The sequence below is a fragment of the Microtus oregoni genome, unplaced genomic scaffold (assembly GCF_018167655.1).
Source record: "Microtus oregoni isolate MIOR12 unplaced genomic scaffold, Mior012 000025F_ref0000491, whole genome shotgun sequence".
NCBI lineage: Eukaryota > Metazoa > Chordata > Mammalia > Rodentia > Cricetidae > Microtus > Microtus oregoni.
Window position 1 is genome coordinate 21,444,919 of NW_024543084.1, and position 16,711 is coordinate 21,461,629.

At 50.3% G+C, this 16,711-nt stretch overlaps 2 protein-coding genes across 2 annotated transcripts; one reads left to right on the forward strand and one right to left on the reverse strand.

Moving 5' to 3' along the window:
• Window positions 1–2,814: 2,814 nt before the first annotated feature.
• Rpl35 (ribosomal protein L35) lies at window positions 2,815–6,852 on the forward strand. Its single transcript, XM_041675008.1, has 4 exons — window positions 2,815–2,928; window positions 3,168–3,304; window positions 3,930–4,011; window positions 6,672–6,852. The coding sequence occupies exons 1-4, from the start codon at window positions 2,926–2,928 to the stop codon at window positions 6,819–6,821; spliced, it is 372 nt and encodes a 123-aa protein (XP_041530942.1). The 5' UTR covers window positions 2,815–2,925; the 3' UTR covers window positions 6,822–6,852.
• Window positions 6,853–7,027: 175 nt separating this feature from the next.
• On the reverse strand, window positions 7,028–10,721 carry Wdr38 (WD repeat domain 38). The gene is made up of 10 exons (XM_041674967.1): window positions 10,530–10,721; window positions 10,173–10,268; window positions 9,211–9,331; window positions 8,442–8,558; window positions 8,268–8,365; window positions 7,970–8,050; window positions 7,755–7,886; window positions 7,502–7,651; window positions 7,193–7,240; window positions 7,028–7,111 (listed from the first exon to the last, which is right to left on the reverse strand). The coding sequence occupies exons 1-10, from the start codon at window positions 10,719–10,721 to the stop codon at window positions 7,028–7,030; spliced, it is 1,119 nt and encodes a 372-aa protein (XP_041530901.1).
• Between the last annotated feature and the right edge of the window lie 5,990 nt (window positions 10,722–16,711).

A 16,711-nucleotide genomic window follows, 5' to 3' on the forward strand; every position in this document is an offset into this window, starting at 1 on the left:
TGGGGCGCCAGCGCCGCTCTCCGCTCCCGAGGATGAAACCCTTGAGCTGAGGGGTGAGTGGGCGTGAAGCGCAGTGCCCGAGCCTGACAACCTTGAATGCCAACTGTACTGACCCACAAGAGGATCCCTGTCCGGTTACATAAAAGTGTCTTTTGTTAAAGAAGTAAAGGGTTGGGGCTGGAGAGATGGTTCAGCAGTTAAGAGCACTGGCTGCTCTTCCAGAGGTCCTGAGTTCAATTCCCAGCAACCACATGGTGGCGCCTTCCTCTGGCCTACAGGCATACATGCAGCCAGAACACTGTATATACACATAATAAATAAATAAATCTTTTTTTTTTTTTTTTGGTTTTTCGAGACAGGGTTTCTCTGTGGCTTTGGAGCCTGTCCTGGAACTAGCTTTGTAGACCAGGCTGGTCTCGAACTCACAGAGATCCGCCTGCCTCTGCCTCCCGAGTGCTGGGATTAAAGGCGTGCGCCACCATCGCCAGGCAATGAATCTTTTTTTTAAGATTTATTTATTTATTATATATACAACATTCTGCCTCCATGTATGCCCACATGCCAGAGGAGGATGCCAGATCTCAGTACAGATGGTTGTGAGCTGCCGAGCTATCTCTCCAGTCCCTCCTCTAGAATATCTTGGTCAGAAGAAACTTAGTAGCAGATATTAGGTTTAATAGGGAAATGGCCTCTAATAATCGAGTGTACCTCGTGTTCATGATATGAAATCTGACAGCCGGGCAGTGGTGGCACACGCCTAAAGGCAGGCGGATCTCTGTGAGTTCGAGGCCAGCCTGGTCTACAAGAACTAGTTCCAGGACAGGCTCCAAAACCACACAGAAACACTGTCTCAAAAAACCAAAAAAAAAAAAAAAGGCCTGTACTGAAATCTGACACAGTGGTACGCTCTTGTGTACAAATCCTGCATTAGCAGGCTAGTGGTGGTGCACGCCTTCAATCCCAGCACTCAGAAGGCAGTGGTTGTTGAATCTCTGTAAATTCAAAGCCAGTCTGGATTACTTAGTGAATTTCAGGACAGCCAGGGCCTTCTTGAGGAGAGAAAAAAAAACTGTGGGGCCGGGCCGTGGTGGCGCACGCCTTTAATCCCAGCACTCAGGAGGCAGAGGCAGGCGGATCTCTGTGAGTTCGAGGCCAACCTGGTCTAGAAGAGCTAGTTCCAGGACAGGAACCAAAAGCTACGGAGAAACCTTGTCTTGAAACTCAAAATAAATAAATAAATAAATAAATCTGTTCATTTAGTGAAACAACGTCTCAAAACAGAAAAGACTTGCTGCTCTCACATCCAGGGATATCCGGTCACCTCTGCTGGCACTGCACGTACATGGTACTCATAAAATAATTTTTAAAACTGTCTTATATTACATCAGGAATGGCAAAGTGTTAAGGAGAAAATTACTCAGTACCTGTAAGTCTTTTAAAGGGAAGTGATTGTGTCTTTACTCAAGGGGACAGTCTTGGAAGTTGTAAGAGAGAATAGTGGCAAGTTCTAACTGAATTTTAAAAATGGACCTCTAGCAGCCGTATTTAAAAAAAAACATCTGGGTCAAGCCAGGTGGTGGTGGCATATTCCTTTAATCCCAGCACTGGGATGTAGCGCCCTGGATGTCCTGGAACTCAACTCTGTATACCAGGCTAGTCTTGGAACTCACAGAGATTCACCTGCATCTGCCTTCCAAGTGCTAGGATCAAAGGTGTGTGCCACCCCACCACTCCCCCGACGCAGACACCCCCGGCCATACAGTCATATTACAGATACCTAGCAGACCTAGTCTGTGTTGCTCTGATGTGGCCACATTAACCATGTTAATATCAATGATGCTTTCTACATATCAGGTCTGGGCTTGGCTTTACAGGTTGTCAGGTTAGCTCCACTAATCCTCAAAGACTGTCTCACAGGGAAGAGATCCGACCAAAGGTGGGAATGGAATTGCCAAGATATCAACGTGTAGCTTTTATTTTGGAGTTGTTTTTATTTATTCGTATTTCAGTGTTGGGGATTGAATCGAGCCTTGAGCCTGCCAGGCAAACTACCACAGAAGCAAACTCCCAGCCCTTGTTTGACAGGGTCTCTCAATACAACATCCCAGGCTGACCTCCAACACGCTAACTCCCTATCCTCCTTTGCACTGCCTGAGTGCTGGAATCACAGGGCTGTGACACAGGGCCCAGACCTAGAACAGTAACGGGAAATCCTTCTGTACTATTCCACACTGTCTTCACCAGTTCTTGCCGGAATTTGACTGCATTGTCAGTATCGAAATCTCCTTCCAGGTGGTGGTACACTTTCAATATAAATATGAATTGGCTAGATAATTCGGAACCGAGATCCACGTGGTTGAAGGAGAGAACCAAATTTCGCAGGTTGTTCGACAACCCCCCCCCCCCGCTCTCTCTCTCTCTCTCTCTCTCTCTCTCTCTCTCTCTCTCTCTCTCTCTCTCACACACACACACACACACACACACACACACACACACACACACGGCATAGTTCGACAAACCCACGGACATTCAGTGAGATCCTGTCTCAAACTTTCAAAGAATTAAGCCCACACCTCACGCCCTCCGTACCCACAGATCCACCCACGGGTGGCTCAGAGGGGACCAGGGCAGGGAACGGCAGGTTTCCCAAGTAAACGACTGAGTGACCGGCTGCAGCTATCGCTACGCTGCCCAAGGTTCAGTTTGCCCAGCAGCAGAGTTTAAAGAACAGCCGACGTAGGCGGGGCAGGATACTCAGGAAGGGGCGGGCACCTCCGGCACGACTGCGCACAGGCGGGGCGGGGCGGGCCTCCCACACCGCGACGCTATTGGCCGTGCTCGGCGCCACCCGGCAGTAGTTACGGAAGTCAGCCCCACTTCTTCCTCTTTCTCTCGGAGGCGGCCTCAGCGGTGTGCAACGCAGCCATGGTGAGGCCACGGGAATCTGGTGCCATCCGGGTGGGGGAACGTGTGGGGACAGCGGCGCGGGGCGCGGAGGGTAAGCGGGGGACGCAAGGAGCGTCCGAGGCCTGCGGTTTGGCTCTGTACGGCCGGCCCTGCTTCGGGCCTGTACAGACCGCGTACCCTACCCGCTCACGGTCCCTCGGTCGGCCGCGGTGAAAGCGGGAGCTTCCGCTCGGTGACCCACAGAGTCGCCTCTCGTACAGGCCAAGATTAAGGCTCGGGACCTGCGCGGCAAGAAGAAGGAGGAGCTGCTAAAACAACTGGACGATTTGAAAGTGGAGCTATCCCAGCTTCGCGTCGCCAAGGTGACAGGCGGCGCCGCGTCCAAGCTCTCCAAGATGTAAGTGACCCTTGAGGTCCCAGCTGGGTGCACACCATTCTCTGCCTTGGCCCCTTGCGCTTTTTCCCACCAATCGACCTTGGCCAATTTACGTAGTTTAAAGAACTGGGAATTCCGGAAGGCACATGGCAGTGCCACCCGCCTGAACCCAGGCATGGGTTGTAGGAGGACTGGAGGAACATGGTAAGGACCAAGGGGGCTTGCGAAGAGGACATGGGTTGGCTTTAATGGATGCCGCCAGTACTCCACCCCAGACAGTCTTGAGAGTGAGTAGAGAAAACATAAGGAAATTTACGTGCTGAGACCTCCAGCCTATGCCCTCAGACAAATTGCTTTCTGCCTGCTTCTGTGTTCTCTCCACACCTGTTGATTCCACGGTGTGCTTCCTTAAGCTAGAATAGCTACCATTTCATAGCATAGCCTCTGGTATAAGCTCTTGGCCTGAGTTAAAAGACCGTTTCTCGTTGTCTTAGCTGCATTAGTTTTCCATACACGTGTCCCTGGAGAGCCTGTTGACAAACTTGTCCTCACCTCCAGGACTTTGCCCACAAGGTGATATAGATGGGGACTTGGGGAGTACCAACATAAGTTGGCACTTGGAATTCATAGACATCTATTTTCACAGACGAGTTGTCCGCAAATCCATCGCCCGTGTTCTCACCGTCATTAACCAGACTCAAAAGGAAAACCTCAGGAAATTCTACAAGGTGAGCACTGGCCGGAGCTTTTGTGAAGAGGTTTGGGGGTACGTGGGAGGAAGGGTGACCTCCCAATTTTTGTGCCTGAGTTTAACCAGTTATCAGCTTCCCACACTGACATGAGTTCTGTTAGTGTCAAAAGGTAAGTGTTGAAAGTGGGCGTCCTGTGTGGGCCTTCTCAGCTATGCTGTGTTGTAGTCATTGGGTTATTTTGCCGCGGGTCAGAGCTGGAACCTGGCCTCTGGCTGTTCAGGTATTGTCTCTGTCACTGTTTCTGTCTCATCTGCCAAGCACTTGCTGGTAAACTGAGGGACCCATGCCCCTCTTCAACCTTAGTTCTGTCAGTGTAGAGGCAAAGCAAGGCTGCAGAGCCGTACAGATTAACTCCTGTAGCTGGGGCTGTTGTCTCCAGAAGAAACTGTTCTGGAGAGAGCCTCATCATTTTAAGATAATTCTCTTAATTGAAGCCATCTGGTAGAGCAAATTAGTATTGGGACTTGGCATATCAATCAGAAAGCTGTCGTGATGTCAGGAAATTTTGGTTTGGGCAGGTCTGGAATCTTCCTCAGTTTCTGAGGATCAGGCACTTGTCAGTCAGGGAACTGAACTTTGTTGAAACTTTTTGTGGTTCTTTTTCGTTTTTTTTTTTTTTTTAATATTATTTATTATGCATACAATATTCTGTCTGTGTGCAGGCCTGAAGAGGGCACCAGACCTCATTACAGATGGTTTTCAGCCACCATGTGGTTGCTGGGAATTGAACTCAGGACCTTTGGAAGAGCAGGAAATGCTCTTAACCGCTGAGCCATCTCTCCAGCCCTGTGGTTCTTTTTCGTGACTCCGGATACATGTGACATTTCATCACTTAGCGTATATGTGACTGAAGATGGCTTTTTATTCAGGTGGTGCTTGGTGGCTAAAACCCTGACGTTTCAAGTGTCAGGCAAGTAAGTAAACCAGCACTGAGCTACCCCCAGACCACAAAAAAGTTGGGGGTTGTGCTTTTTCTTTTTGAACAGGTCTCACTTTGTAGACCAGGGTAACCTGTGCCTCCCTGCTGGGTTGCAGGCACCATGCTGTGTGGGCACTCTTAGCCATGTAGTCGTTTGTTCATAAAGAACAATAGATAGGCGTGTTTAGTGGGTGCTGTGGGGATGTAACTCACTAGGCGAGTGGGTGAGCAACATGGATAAGGCCTACCCGAGGTGTCTTTGTGCCCTCACCCTATGCTATACATCTTTCTCCATCCACCTGCAGGAACTTTTTTGGTTTTTCGAAACAGGGTTTTCTCTGTGTAGCTGTAACTTGGTCTGGCCTCTAACACACAGAGATCTCCCAAGAGAAGGGATTAAAGGCGTGCACAGCACCCCGCCAAAGGGATTTCTTTAGATTTTATTATGTGTACAGTATTCTGCCTGTATGTATCCCTGCAGGCCAGAAGAGGGCACCAAATCTCACTGCAGATGCTTGTGAGCCACCATGTGGTTACGGAGAAATTGAAGTCTTAAGCACTGAGCCATCTCTCCAGCCCTCTTTTGTTTTTGAGGACGGGGTCTCTGTAGCCTTGGCTGTCCTGGAACTTGTTCTGTAGACCAGGCTGGCCATGAACTCAAGAGATCTGGCTGCCTCTGCCTCCTGAGTGCCGTCATCAGCAGTGTGGGCAACCACTGCTCAGCCTGACTACACATTTTTTGGAGGATTTATTTAATATTTATGTATATGATTGGTCTATCTGCATGACAGAAGTGGACATGGGGTCCCACTATAGGTGGTTGTGAGCCACCATGTGGTTGCTTGGTAATTGAACCCTGGACCTCTAGAAGAGCAGCCAGTGTGTGGTCTTAACTGCTGAGCCATCTCTTCAGCCCCATGATTTTTTTTTTGTTGTTGTTGTTTTTTGAGACAGAGTTTCTCTGTGTATATTAGGTTGGGCTAGAACTCAGATCGCCCTGCCTCCATCTCCCAGGTGCTGGGATTAAAAGCGTGCACCACCAGCACCTGGCTGATGACATATTCTTTTTTTTTTTTTTTTTTTCCGAGACAGAGTTTCTCCGTAGTTTTTGGTTCCTGTCCTGGAACTAGCTCTTGTAGACCAGGCTGGCCTCGAACTCATAGAGTTCCGCCTGCCTCTGCCTCCCAAGTGCTGGGATTAAAGGCGTGCGCCACCACAACCGGCTTTGATGACATATTCTTAAAGACTTGTGCGTGCCTTGCTCTCTGCTTTTCAGTTGACTGCTGGGGAGCTTGCTTTGGAAGCCGTTTTGTCCTGAAGTTCTTGGTGGGGCTTCTGCTCTTCTCCAAGTAGAAGCCTGACCTGTAGGACCTGTGTCCTGGGGGTGGGACTAATACTTTAGAACTCTTGGAAAAGCCTAGGAGATGAAGGTGACAGCTCCCTTAAAGGTTGTGTCTGGAGGCCCACCCAATTAATAGTAGTCATCACAACCCCAGTGTGTGTCTTGTGCCCTTTAGATTGTGGTTTTCACTTAGTTACTGGCAATTGATACATAGGAAAGTGAAATTTAGCCCTCTGGTCTTGGTGTACACGTAGTAGAAATCGTCCAGCCTATTGGCAGATCCCAGCTGAAAAGCTCTGCGTGCCGTTCAACTTGCTGTCCCGTCAGTCCTGCTTTACTGTAGCCCCTGGTACTCAGACTCACTCTCTGTCCCAGGGCAAGAAGTACAAGCCTCTGGACCTGCGACCCAAGAAAACTAGAGCCATGCGCCGGCGGCTCACCAAGCACGAGGAGAAGCTCAAGACAAAGAAGCAGCAGCGGAAGGAGAGGCTGTACCCGCTACGCAAGTATGCGGTCAAGGCCTAATGGAAGGGCAATAAAGTGCAAGACTGGCTAACTTTCTGCTTTTTGTTTCGTACCTGGAGTCAGTGGGGGTGGGGACCTGGTGACCTCTTAGCTACAGCGGATGACAGACAGGATGGGGTAATCCCTGCATGCAGCCAAGATCCTGGTGGCTGCTTTCTGTGGTAAGTTAGGCAGAAGAGGTTCTTGAGACTTGAGCAGTGGGCTTGTCATGTTGCCATATCAGCAGCCCCTGACACTAAGAGTTTGCCGTCAGGGGTGAAAACACAAGCATGGGCCACATCGAGCAGGCCCTGTGGGTAGCACAGCATCAGAGTCAGGGTTGGCGGGTCCTGCCAGTCTTTGCGCCGATCCTGGTCAGCACTGTACCTTACCTTTAGGGTCTCCAAGCATTCTCCTGTGTTGCAGTCCCAGACTTTGACCTGGATGTAAAAATAGGCAGACTTTGGAGTTGTCGGTGTGCTCCCAAATTCCAGGCATGGCCTGGGCTCTTCTGCGGGCAAGCTTTAAAGTGCCACCCGCATAGCCTTTAGCACAGATGTGAAAGGTTCATAGGTTAGCATTGTTGATGCCACCATTGTGGGGCAGCCCAGTCAGCGCCCTTGCTGTGCAGCTAGGCCTATGGGCATCATCTAGCATGGGAAGGCTAACGTTTGGAGAAGGGGTACCTTGGGTGGACTTACTGTGTGGGAGTAACCAGCACTGGCTAGCCTCAGCTCGTCGGGAGAAAAGGCTAGGCTCTTCACCCAGGTGACATGTCCCCTGAGCTGGAAAAGAAGGCTGCTGGTTGTGGGCTTCCAGATGCGGATGGTCTTGTCCCAGGAGCCAGATGCCTAAATAGACACCCCTGAGCTCAGTGAACCACACAGTGGCCTGCACCCTTCAGGGTCTGGGAGCAAATAGGGACCGGCCTGAAGCCCAGGTAGCCTGACTTACCAAGAGGCCAGATGCTGAGTAGCATAAGCAGCTGATGTTGCCAGTGTGGCCCTCCAACACCTGGTAGGAGACAGCTGGGGTTGCCACCCGTAGGTCCCAGATGTGCACAGTTGAGTCCCAGGAGCCAGTGGCCTGTGGGCAATGACCATGAGTATGAGCCAGCTCTTCACCACTCCTGTGGCCACTGACAAGGTGGGGGCCAGGATGAGGCTCACCAAAGCGTTTGCAGTGGGGGAGAAGTCACTGCTCTGCACAGAATCACGGTGCCCAGCCAAGAGGCGAACGTTGTGGCCAGACTGTAGAGAGAGTCTGAGCTACAGAGATGAAGGGCAGTCCAGGAGCCTGTGGTCCTTTACTAGGCAACCTTTGGGGCTACTGGCCTAAGTGAGCTTGCTGGGCCTTGCCACAAGAGGGAGGGGCAGTGCAGGCTAAGGACTGCCGTGCAGGGAGAAGCACTGGGGGTCATGGGCGCAGAAAGCACATACCTCTAACCCAGGCCCCATCTTCTCGTACCTGTACCTCCCAGAGAATGACCTGCCTGTCCCAGCCACCTGATGCCAGCTGCCTTGAGTCAGGGCTGAAGCTGACTGTCTCCACACTCCGCTGGTGACCTGCAGACACCAGCCCAAAGGTGGGGAAGAGGACGACATAGCCCACAAAGGAGCCTAAGCAAGTCTGCCCTTTTACCTCTCAGCACATGCAGACACTTGAATCTTGTCACATCCCACAGGCGAACAGTGTGGTCACAGGAGGTGCTGGCAACCAGGCGGCCATCAGGGGAGAAGCGGCAGAACTTGACTGGGCCTGAAGAGGCAGGGAACACTGGCATTGTCCTGCCCTCACAGTTGACATGTCATCTGGTTCTAGCCTCATGGCTTGACCTGAGCACAGCTGGAACACAGGATCATCAGATTCAGACCCCTCCTTCCTGTGACAGTGGCACTGCCCACCTAGGTTCTCTGGCTCGGTGGTAGTCACCCTGTCCCATCAATTCCCTCAGGCTTATCTATCCTGTGACCAAGAAAACAGTCCAAAAAAATTCACATGTACAGGTTGACAGGCAACCTGGAGGACATAGGCTTAAGGGAAAAAAGTCAGTAAACACTGATATATCCCATTGGGGGAGGAGGCTTCTAGAGAAGTCCCAACATCTGGGATGGAGGAGAATGGGGTGTAGTTCTGCCAAAGAAGGTTCTGGAGAATATGTACCATTGGCCTGCATATCTAGGGATTAGGAAATAAGATCTGACTGGGCTGTGGGGGCACACACCTTTAATCCCAGTACTCAGGAGGCAGGCCAGTACAGAGTACCAGGACAGCCAAAACAAATCGTTCCAAAAAAGCAAAACAAGATTTGAGCTCAGGTCTCAGAGTGAGTGGCTGGGCCCCCTGAGTGTTAGGTTTGGTGTCACCCAGTCCTGTTGCTCCAACCCTCTCCCCGGTGGCTAAGTCCCACCTCTGTGGCCTGCCATTCTCCACAGCAGCCGCCTGCTCCTGGTCTCCCATACATAAACACAGCCGTCATCTGCGGCTGTGAGCAGGGTCTGGCCATCAGGGGAGAAGGCAGAGCAGTTGACCTGGAAGTCAGAAACGGGGCAAAAGTGGTTCCATGCCTGTCAAATGTTATTTGTCCCCTCAGCTCTAACCTACCCAGGAACCCAGGGTGAGGGCATAAACTCCAGGTCCCAGTCCATAGCTAGGACCCTGTGAACCTAGGCTGGAATACAAATCCTAAAGCAAGTTCTAAATCAGGAAGTGAATTTCAACCTAGCCTGGTGACCTGAGCCTTTAATCCCAGCACTTGAGAGGCAGAGGCAAGCCTGGTTTACAAAGCAAGTTCCAGGGCAGAAACTGAAAAAAAAAAAAAAACAGAAGATTGACAAGCTGGCCATAGTGGTGCAGACCTTCAATCCCAGCACCAGGGAGTGCCAGCAGAAGAACTGGCTGAAGTCTGAGCTTGCATTTTGAGCAGCCTGATGCTGCCTCAAAAGCCAAAACAGATCCATGGAGAGTTTCTGGACAAACAGCTACATAGTGAAACCCTTAGACAGAAAAAGGCCGGGCGAACACGCTGGAGGCAGAGGCAGGTCTATATAATGAATTCCAGAAAGCCAGAGCCACATAACGAAACCCTGTCTCAAAAACCAAAAAGAGGCCGGGCGGTGGTGGCGCACGCCTTTAATCCCAGCACTCGGGAGGCAGAGGCAGGCGGATCTCTGTGAGTTCGAGACCAGCCTGGTCTACAAGAGCTAGTTCCAGGACAGGCTCCAAAACCACAGAGAAACCCTGTCTCGAAAAACCAAAAAAAAAAAAAAAAAAAAAAAAAAAAAAAAAACCAAAAAGAAAAGATAATCCTAGAGGCTATACTTGAGCTCTGGAGAGACCCCACCAAGCCTGGTCAGAGCCCCGGGGGCTCACCTCCCCGCGGTGTTGACCGAAGAATCTCACTCTGCTCACGGCCAGCTTTGTTGGGGCCTCGATGTTCATCGGCACCCGCCACAGGGACAGGCCCTCCTAAGCGGGCGCCAGTCCCGTTGGAGGGTCGGTACAAGGTGGAAGGGTAAAGGAAGCTGTGTACGAGCAGTCTCCATGGTAATGGGATGGAGTGCGCAGCCGCAGTCGGGGAGGTTTCCAGTAAGTCTCCGTGTAAGGCGGCTGTGATTGAGACCTTTTAGGTTACAGGAAGCTGCTGCAAGTAGGGCGGCAGGAGACACCAGTAACCTTGGGCCAAGAATTTGAGCAGAGTGACCTCTAGAGGGCGCGCCAGATACGCACCGGGACGCCAGCTGCAAAGGCCACACTGACTCCTTCAACTGGCTGAACAGGGTCCAATTTACCAGTGCTTAGTTGAGTCAAACACGGCAGAGGGCGGGGGACGGGTAGCGCTAGCACACGGTAGTATCCACGAAGAGCCAGACTTCCGTCCAGAAGTGGCTGACTGGCTCTGGGCCTAGGAACAGCATCCATCTCCACCCTCCAGGATGCAAGGAACAGGAGGGCCTGGGATTGGAGGTACAGGTGGGAGGTCCCAGGAGCTCTCAGGATCGCTTGACCTGAAACGTGCAAAGAACAAACCTTTACAGGCGTGGAAACTGACGGCTAAAGAAATGCAGATGAGGAGAGCTGGTTCTCTCCTCACCAGAACCCACTGAGGTCCTTATTTCTTGTACCTCTGGGAAACAGGCTCCCAGGGGGTTGAAATGGGCAAGTCACTCGGTTCCTTCATCAAAGAGCTGAGGCCAGAGACAAGGCTCCCAGCTCTCCTACCAGACGAAAATGAACAGGGATGGGTGTGAGGAGATCTCCCCTTGTGAATTTCAGACTGTGGGGTTGGGCAGGGCGGCAGCTTTGGGAGTGTCAAATTCAAGGGTTCCCAGCAGTGACTCATTCCCTTTCCCCCACAGCCCTTTGCCAGAATCTTCTCACGGGACCACTCTAGTCCCGCTCTATTTTAGGCTCTAGACAGTCAGGCGTGTAAGGGGGCGACAATGGCGGCTTTGAGCCGGGCCCACCCTCATCCTTGCTCCCAAAGGGCCCAAGTCACCGAGTTGGCTCCTCAGAGACCTATCTGTGCTGATTAAAAAGATTCTCCCCACCACATGACTCCCAAAGACAGTGCTCAGAAGTCAAAATCCCTGGCCTCTCCTATGCTCAGGCACCAACACCCTGCTCGCATGTCCCCTAGCCACCTGACTGCTACCCCTACCTTGGCCTGGTCACTACACCGCCTGCCTCTATCACCCTCCCTACCTATCCTACTTAGAGTTGGTGTGCAGTCGGGAAACACTGCAACCAAACGCCAGCTGGGTAGGAAAGGGAGTTTGAGGCTTTTTTGCTTGCTTGTTTTATTTTGTTTTTTTCAAGATAGGGTTTCTCTGTATATCTTTGGCTGTCCTGCTTCTGCTTCCTGGAGGCTGGGATTAAAGGTGTGCACCACCATGCCCAGCTAGGAAAGGGTTTTTAAGTGGCTTACACTTCCACATTGCAGTCCCATCATTGAAGACAGTCAGAACAGGAACTAAAACAGGGCAGGAGACTGGAGGCAGGAGCGGATGCAGAGGCCATGGAGAGGTGCTGCTTACTGACTTGCTCAACCTGCCTTCTTATAGAACCAGGACCAGCAGCCCATATCTATGTAAAGTAGGCACTCACAGGTTTCCTGAGGAGAAGCACTGCCTCTCAGGGGTGGTGAATGGTAGAAACCCTCCTCCAAATATGGATTTCCAAATTGCCCTTCTTGCTAAGCCTACTGCTGGGGACACTGGTATTGTAAAGAAGGCCTGGCAGCCAGGAGCTTCATGCCCAGCAGGTGTGCAAGCCCTGATTTTGGGCAGGTGCAGTCTCTGGGGACTTCTAAGGAGGTCACAGGAATGATGGTGACTCAGGCCCTGCCCAATGGTCTGAAGTACTCAGATCCAAAACCCTGTAAGTGAATCCATTCTCCAGCTACCTGACTGCTCCTGGGGCCAGGAAATGCTTCCCTCACACCCATCACCCCTAGTACCGCCTAGGAAGGCCAAGGGAGGCATTTCATAGCACTTATCTTCTCGGGAAGTGTGTCCCACCATGTCCTTCTTTAGGCCAGTGCAGTGGCCTTTCTCCCTGACCCCTGCTCTGCAGTTTATCGCATCACAAAGCTAAACACACACGTCAGCACTGTTCTAAAGACCCAGGCTTACAAAACAGAAGCCTCTAGTCCTTAGGCCAGGCGACTTGACGTCATTTTCAAATGAGCAAGACAGCAAGGACGCCCAGAGCCAGGGTGAGGGCTTGTCCCTGGAAGACTGGGAAGAGCCAGGGCATCCGTGGGCATCACTTCTCCTCGTTCCTGAAGAGTCAGTCCTGAAGAGGGCCCAGTGGACCCTGGGGGGAAGCTCATGACAAGCCCTGCAGCCCCAGCCACAGGCCCTGAGGTGACCCCAGTCCCTCTGTCAGCAGCAGTGGGCACATGGAGTTTAATGTTGCTGCCCAAAGTTGCATAGGAGTCTCTTCAGGGACATCCACTTAAGTGAAGTCATGGTTCTTGATTGGGTAACAAAGAGGAATTCTAGGGTGGGCAGGATGAAGCAGAACTGCAGTTTCTTGTTTGGTGGTGGTGGTGGTGGTGGTTTTTCAAGATAGGAATTTTCTCTATTTAGCCCTGTCCTGGAACTCACTCTGCAAACCTCCCCACCTCCCCACCCCACCTCCCCACCCCCACCAAGAGCTGCTATTTATTTATTTATTTTTAAATATTTATTTATTTATTTATTTATTATGTGTACAATATTCTGTCTGTGTGTATACGTCTGCAGGCCAGAAGAGGACACCAAATCCCTTTACAGACGGTTGTGAGCCACCATGTGGTTGCTGGGAATTGAACTCAGGACCTTTGGAAGAGCAGGCAATGCTCTTAACTTCTGAGCCATCTCTCCAGCCCCAGAACTGCTATTTATTAAGGGAGACTTTAACTTCAATTTAAGTACAGAGTTAATAGATTCAGAGAAAGGATAAAGCACAGCTGTGTGTGCATGTGGACTTCTCAAGGGATAGTTACATTTAAGCAATAACCATATATATGATTTTGGTGGCTCTCAAGTTATATCTGTAAGGATAGCTAGGCAACATTGCCCTCACTCTTTCCCCTTTTCAGTGAGTTTATAATAGGGATGACTCCAGAGATGCTGTGGTAGGGTTTCCATTGCCACGAAGAGACATCATGACCATTGCAACTCTTTTCTTTTTTAAAGATTTTTTTAATTTGTTGTGTATACAGTGTTTTGCCTGCATGTATGCTTGCATGCCAGAAGAGGGCACCAGCTCTCATTACAGATGGTTGTGAGCCACTATATGGTTGCTGGGAATTGAACTCAGGACCTTTGGAAGAGCAGCCAATGCTTTTAACCTCTGAGCCATCTCTCCAGCTTCCCATTGCAACTCTTATAAAGGAAAACATTTAAACTGGGTGGTTTACAGTTTAGAGGTTCAGTTCATTATTATCATGATGGGCCATGCATTGTGCAGGCAGACACAGTGCTGGAGAGGTAGCTGAGAGTTCTACATCTTGCACAGGCAACAGGAAGTGAACTGAGACACTGGGTGTGGCTTGAGCATATATGAGACCTCAAAGCCTGCCTCCACAGTGACACACTTCCTCCATTATGCCCTACCTACCTCAACAAGGCCACACCTAATAATAATGCCTCTCCCTTTGAAGGCCATTTTCTTCCAAACCACCACAAGTGCTATTGGTAGGATTTCTATCTGATAAGGTTTACATAGATCATAAAGGTTACCCAAGGGTTTCTTGTGAGAGGCCTAGAAAATGATGTGTGTACAGGTGGAAAGGAGCAAGGCATATATGCTTAGGCCTTGAGCATGTTTTATGGCTATTTTAGCATTTTATTTGCAACTTCTCTATGAAAGAAATATTGTCTCTATGAAGGTAACTTCACATTTCTTCCCTTGAGTCATGTAGCCCAGACTGACCTCCAATTTGTGGCCATCCTCCTGCCTGTTTCAGATTAAAGTATGCCTGGCCACAAATGTTAATCGTGTTGGAATTCTTCTTTAAGACTTTATTTTATGCCAGGCAATGGTGGCACACGCCTTTAATCCCAGCACTCGGGAGGCAGTGGCAGGTGGATCTCTGTGAGTTCGAGACCAGCCTGGTCTACAGAGCTAGTTCCAGGACAGGCTCCAAAGCCACAGAGAAACCCTGTTTCGAAAAACCAAAAAAAAAAAAAAAAAAAAAAGACTTTATTTCATTTTATTTGAGTGTGTGTGTGTGTGTGTGTGTGCGTGCGCACACACACATGGGTGGGTAGGTGTAGTGTGCACATGTGTGTGGTGGGTGCTCTTGGAGACCAGAAGAGGACTTGGATCCCCTGGAGCTGGGGTTGCAGGTGGTTGTGAGCTGCTTTGTGTGGGTGCTGGTAACCGAACCCTGGTCCTCTCCAAAGCCACAAGTGCTCTTAGCTGCTGCCTCTCCACCCACCCATCCCTAAATTCCCCTTTGACTCTCAGCTGCCAGGAGACTTTTCCCGGGCTAGAAAGTCAGCGGCTTCTTTTCTAGATCCCCTTAATCTCTCAGATCCTGGTATCCTGCCTCACCTCCAGCCTGGAGACCAGCTGTGTCTGAGCCCCAGTAGGCTCCTCCTCCTAGTCTAGGGCCTTCATGGTGGCTTCTCCCCTCCATTTTCCCTCCCCTTCCCCACAGTCACCTGCATGCAGGGCTCTTGGCTTCTCTGGGAGCTGCAATGAATGCCTGCAGGTATGGTGGTTTTCCATTAACCTAGGCCATCTTCAGTGAAGGCACTAATCTGTCATTGTCCCTCTTGATGTGTGGGATTCTGTGTTGATTGACAGGGCCCAGTTCAAGGCACTTTCCTCTCCAGTTTTCTGGAAACTCTCTGTCTAGTAATGTAGCCTTCATGCTGAGGTCATTTGAGGTCGCAGCATTATTCTCTTGAAAATGCCATGTGCGCTTTTTCCCATGAGCCCCTGTCCAGCCAGGGATCCCTCCCACATCTGCTACTTGCATAATGACTCTTCAGTCACTTTGGACTTTGCATTATTCTGGCTGAATGTCATTCACTTGGCTCCCTTCCAATCAGCTAGCCTTGGAAACACGGTAGGAGTCCCACTCAGTCGCACAAAGTATCTGTTCTGATGCATAACAGCTGCAAAATTATAAGCTATATATAAATCATGATTGGGAAGCCATGATCTAGAGAAGGGCTCTGTGGCCCATCACTGCCAGTGGGAGCTTGGGCCAGCTGCTGGGGGGGGGGGGGGGGGAGACGACGCTGCTGACAGGAGGAGATAGGGGCAGAGAGCTTAACTAAGACTCTTAAGTGTGACTGAGCTGAGCCTTGGGGCAGGGAGGGGTCGAGGGAAGAGCAGAGGGCTGAGCTACACAGCAGTGAGTCAGGGGCCTGCAGCTTCTTTGGAGAGTTTGTGATTGGTCCAGCCTGAGTAATGTGGCAGCTTGACTTGGAGCGGGCACACCTTGAAGGGCCCACCTGGAAATGCAGGCTTCCTTTACTCTCCACCTGTTTTTTTTTTTTTTTTTTTTTTTTAAATATTTATTTATTTATACAATATTCTGTCTGTGTGTATGTCTGTAGGCCAGAAGAGGGCACCAGACCTCATTACAGATGGTTGTGAGCCACCATGTGGTTGCTGGGAATTGAACTCAGGACCTTTGGAAGAGCAGGCAGTGCTCTTAACCACTGAGCCATCTCTCCAGCCCTCTCCACCTGTTTTTCATTCAAATCTGACTCCTTACTTTTGTTCTTCTCCTGTCTGACCTGTTCCTCCATTTCCTGTTTTCTCCATGCTCAGAGCTGGGCTGACTCTAATACATTAGGCAGGGTTATAGAAACAGGACAAACAAGTCAGTCCTAATGGCCTCTTAAAACAAAGACACCAGGGGGCTGGAGAGATGGCTCAGTGGTTAAGAGCATTGCCTGCTCTTCCAAAGGTCCTGAGTTCAATTCCCAGTAACCACATGGTGGCTCACAACCATCTGTAAAGAGGTCTGGCGCCCTCTTCTGGCCTTCAGGGATACAGGCAGAATATTGTATACATAATAAATAAATTTTTATTAAAAAAAAGAAAAAAAAAACAAAGACACCAGCCACCAGTGATGGCGCAAACCAATAAATCACAGCACTCCGGAGACAGAGGCAGGTGGATCTCTGAGTTCGAGGCCAGCCTTGTCCACAGAGTGAGTTCCAGGACAGCTAGGGCTACACAGAGCAACCCTGCCTGGAAAACACACACACACAATCATTGGTTGCAAGGTGTCCATAAAACGGTGTTAATAGGTGATCATATAACCTTTTGAAACAAAGGTAGCTGTAGCCTGTGCAAAATGGCTATAAACAACTCTTCAGAACAAAGACATGATTGCCATTCCTGGAACAGACCTGTAGAAACATTTGTAGTTAAGGTTACAGGTGGGGCAGAGCACA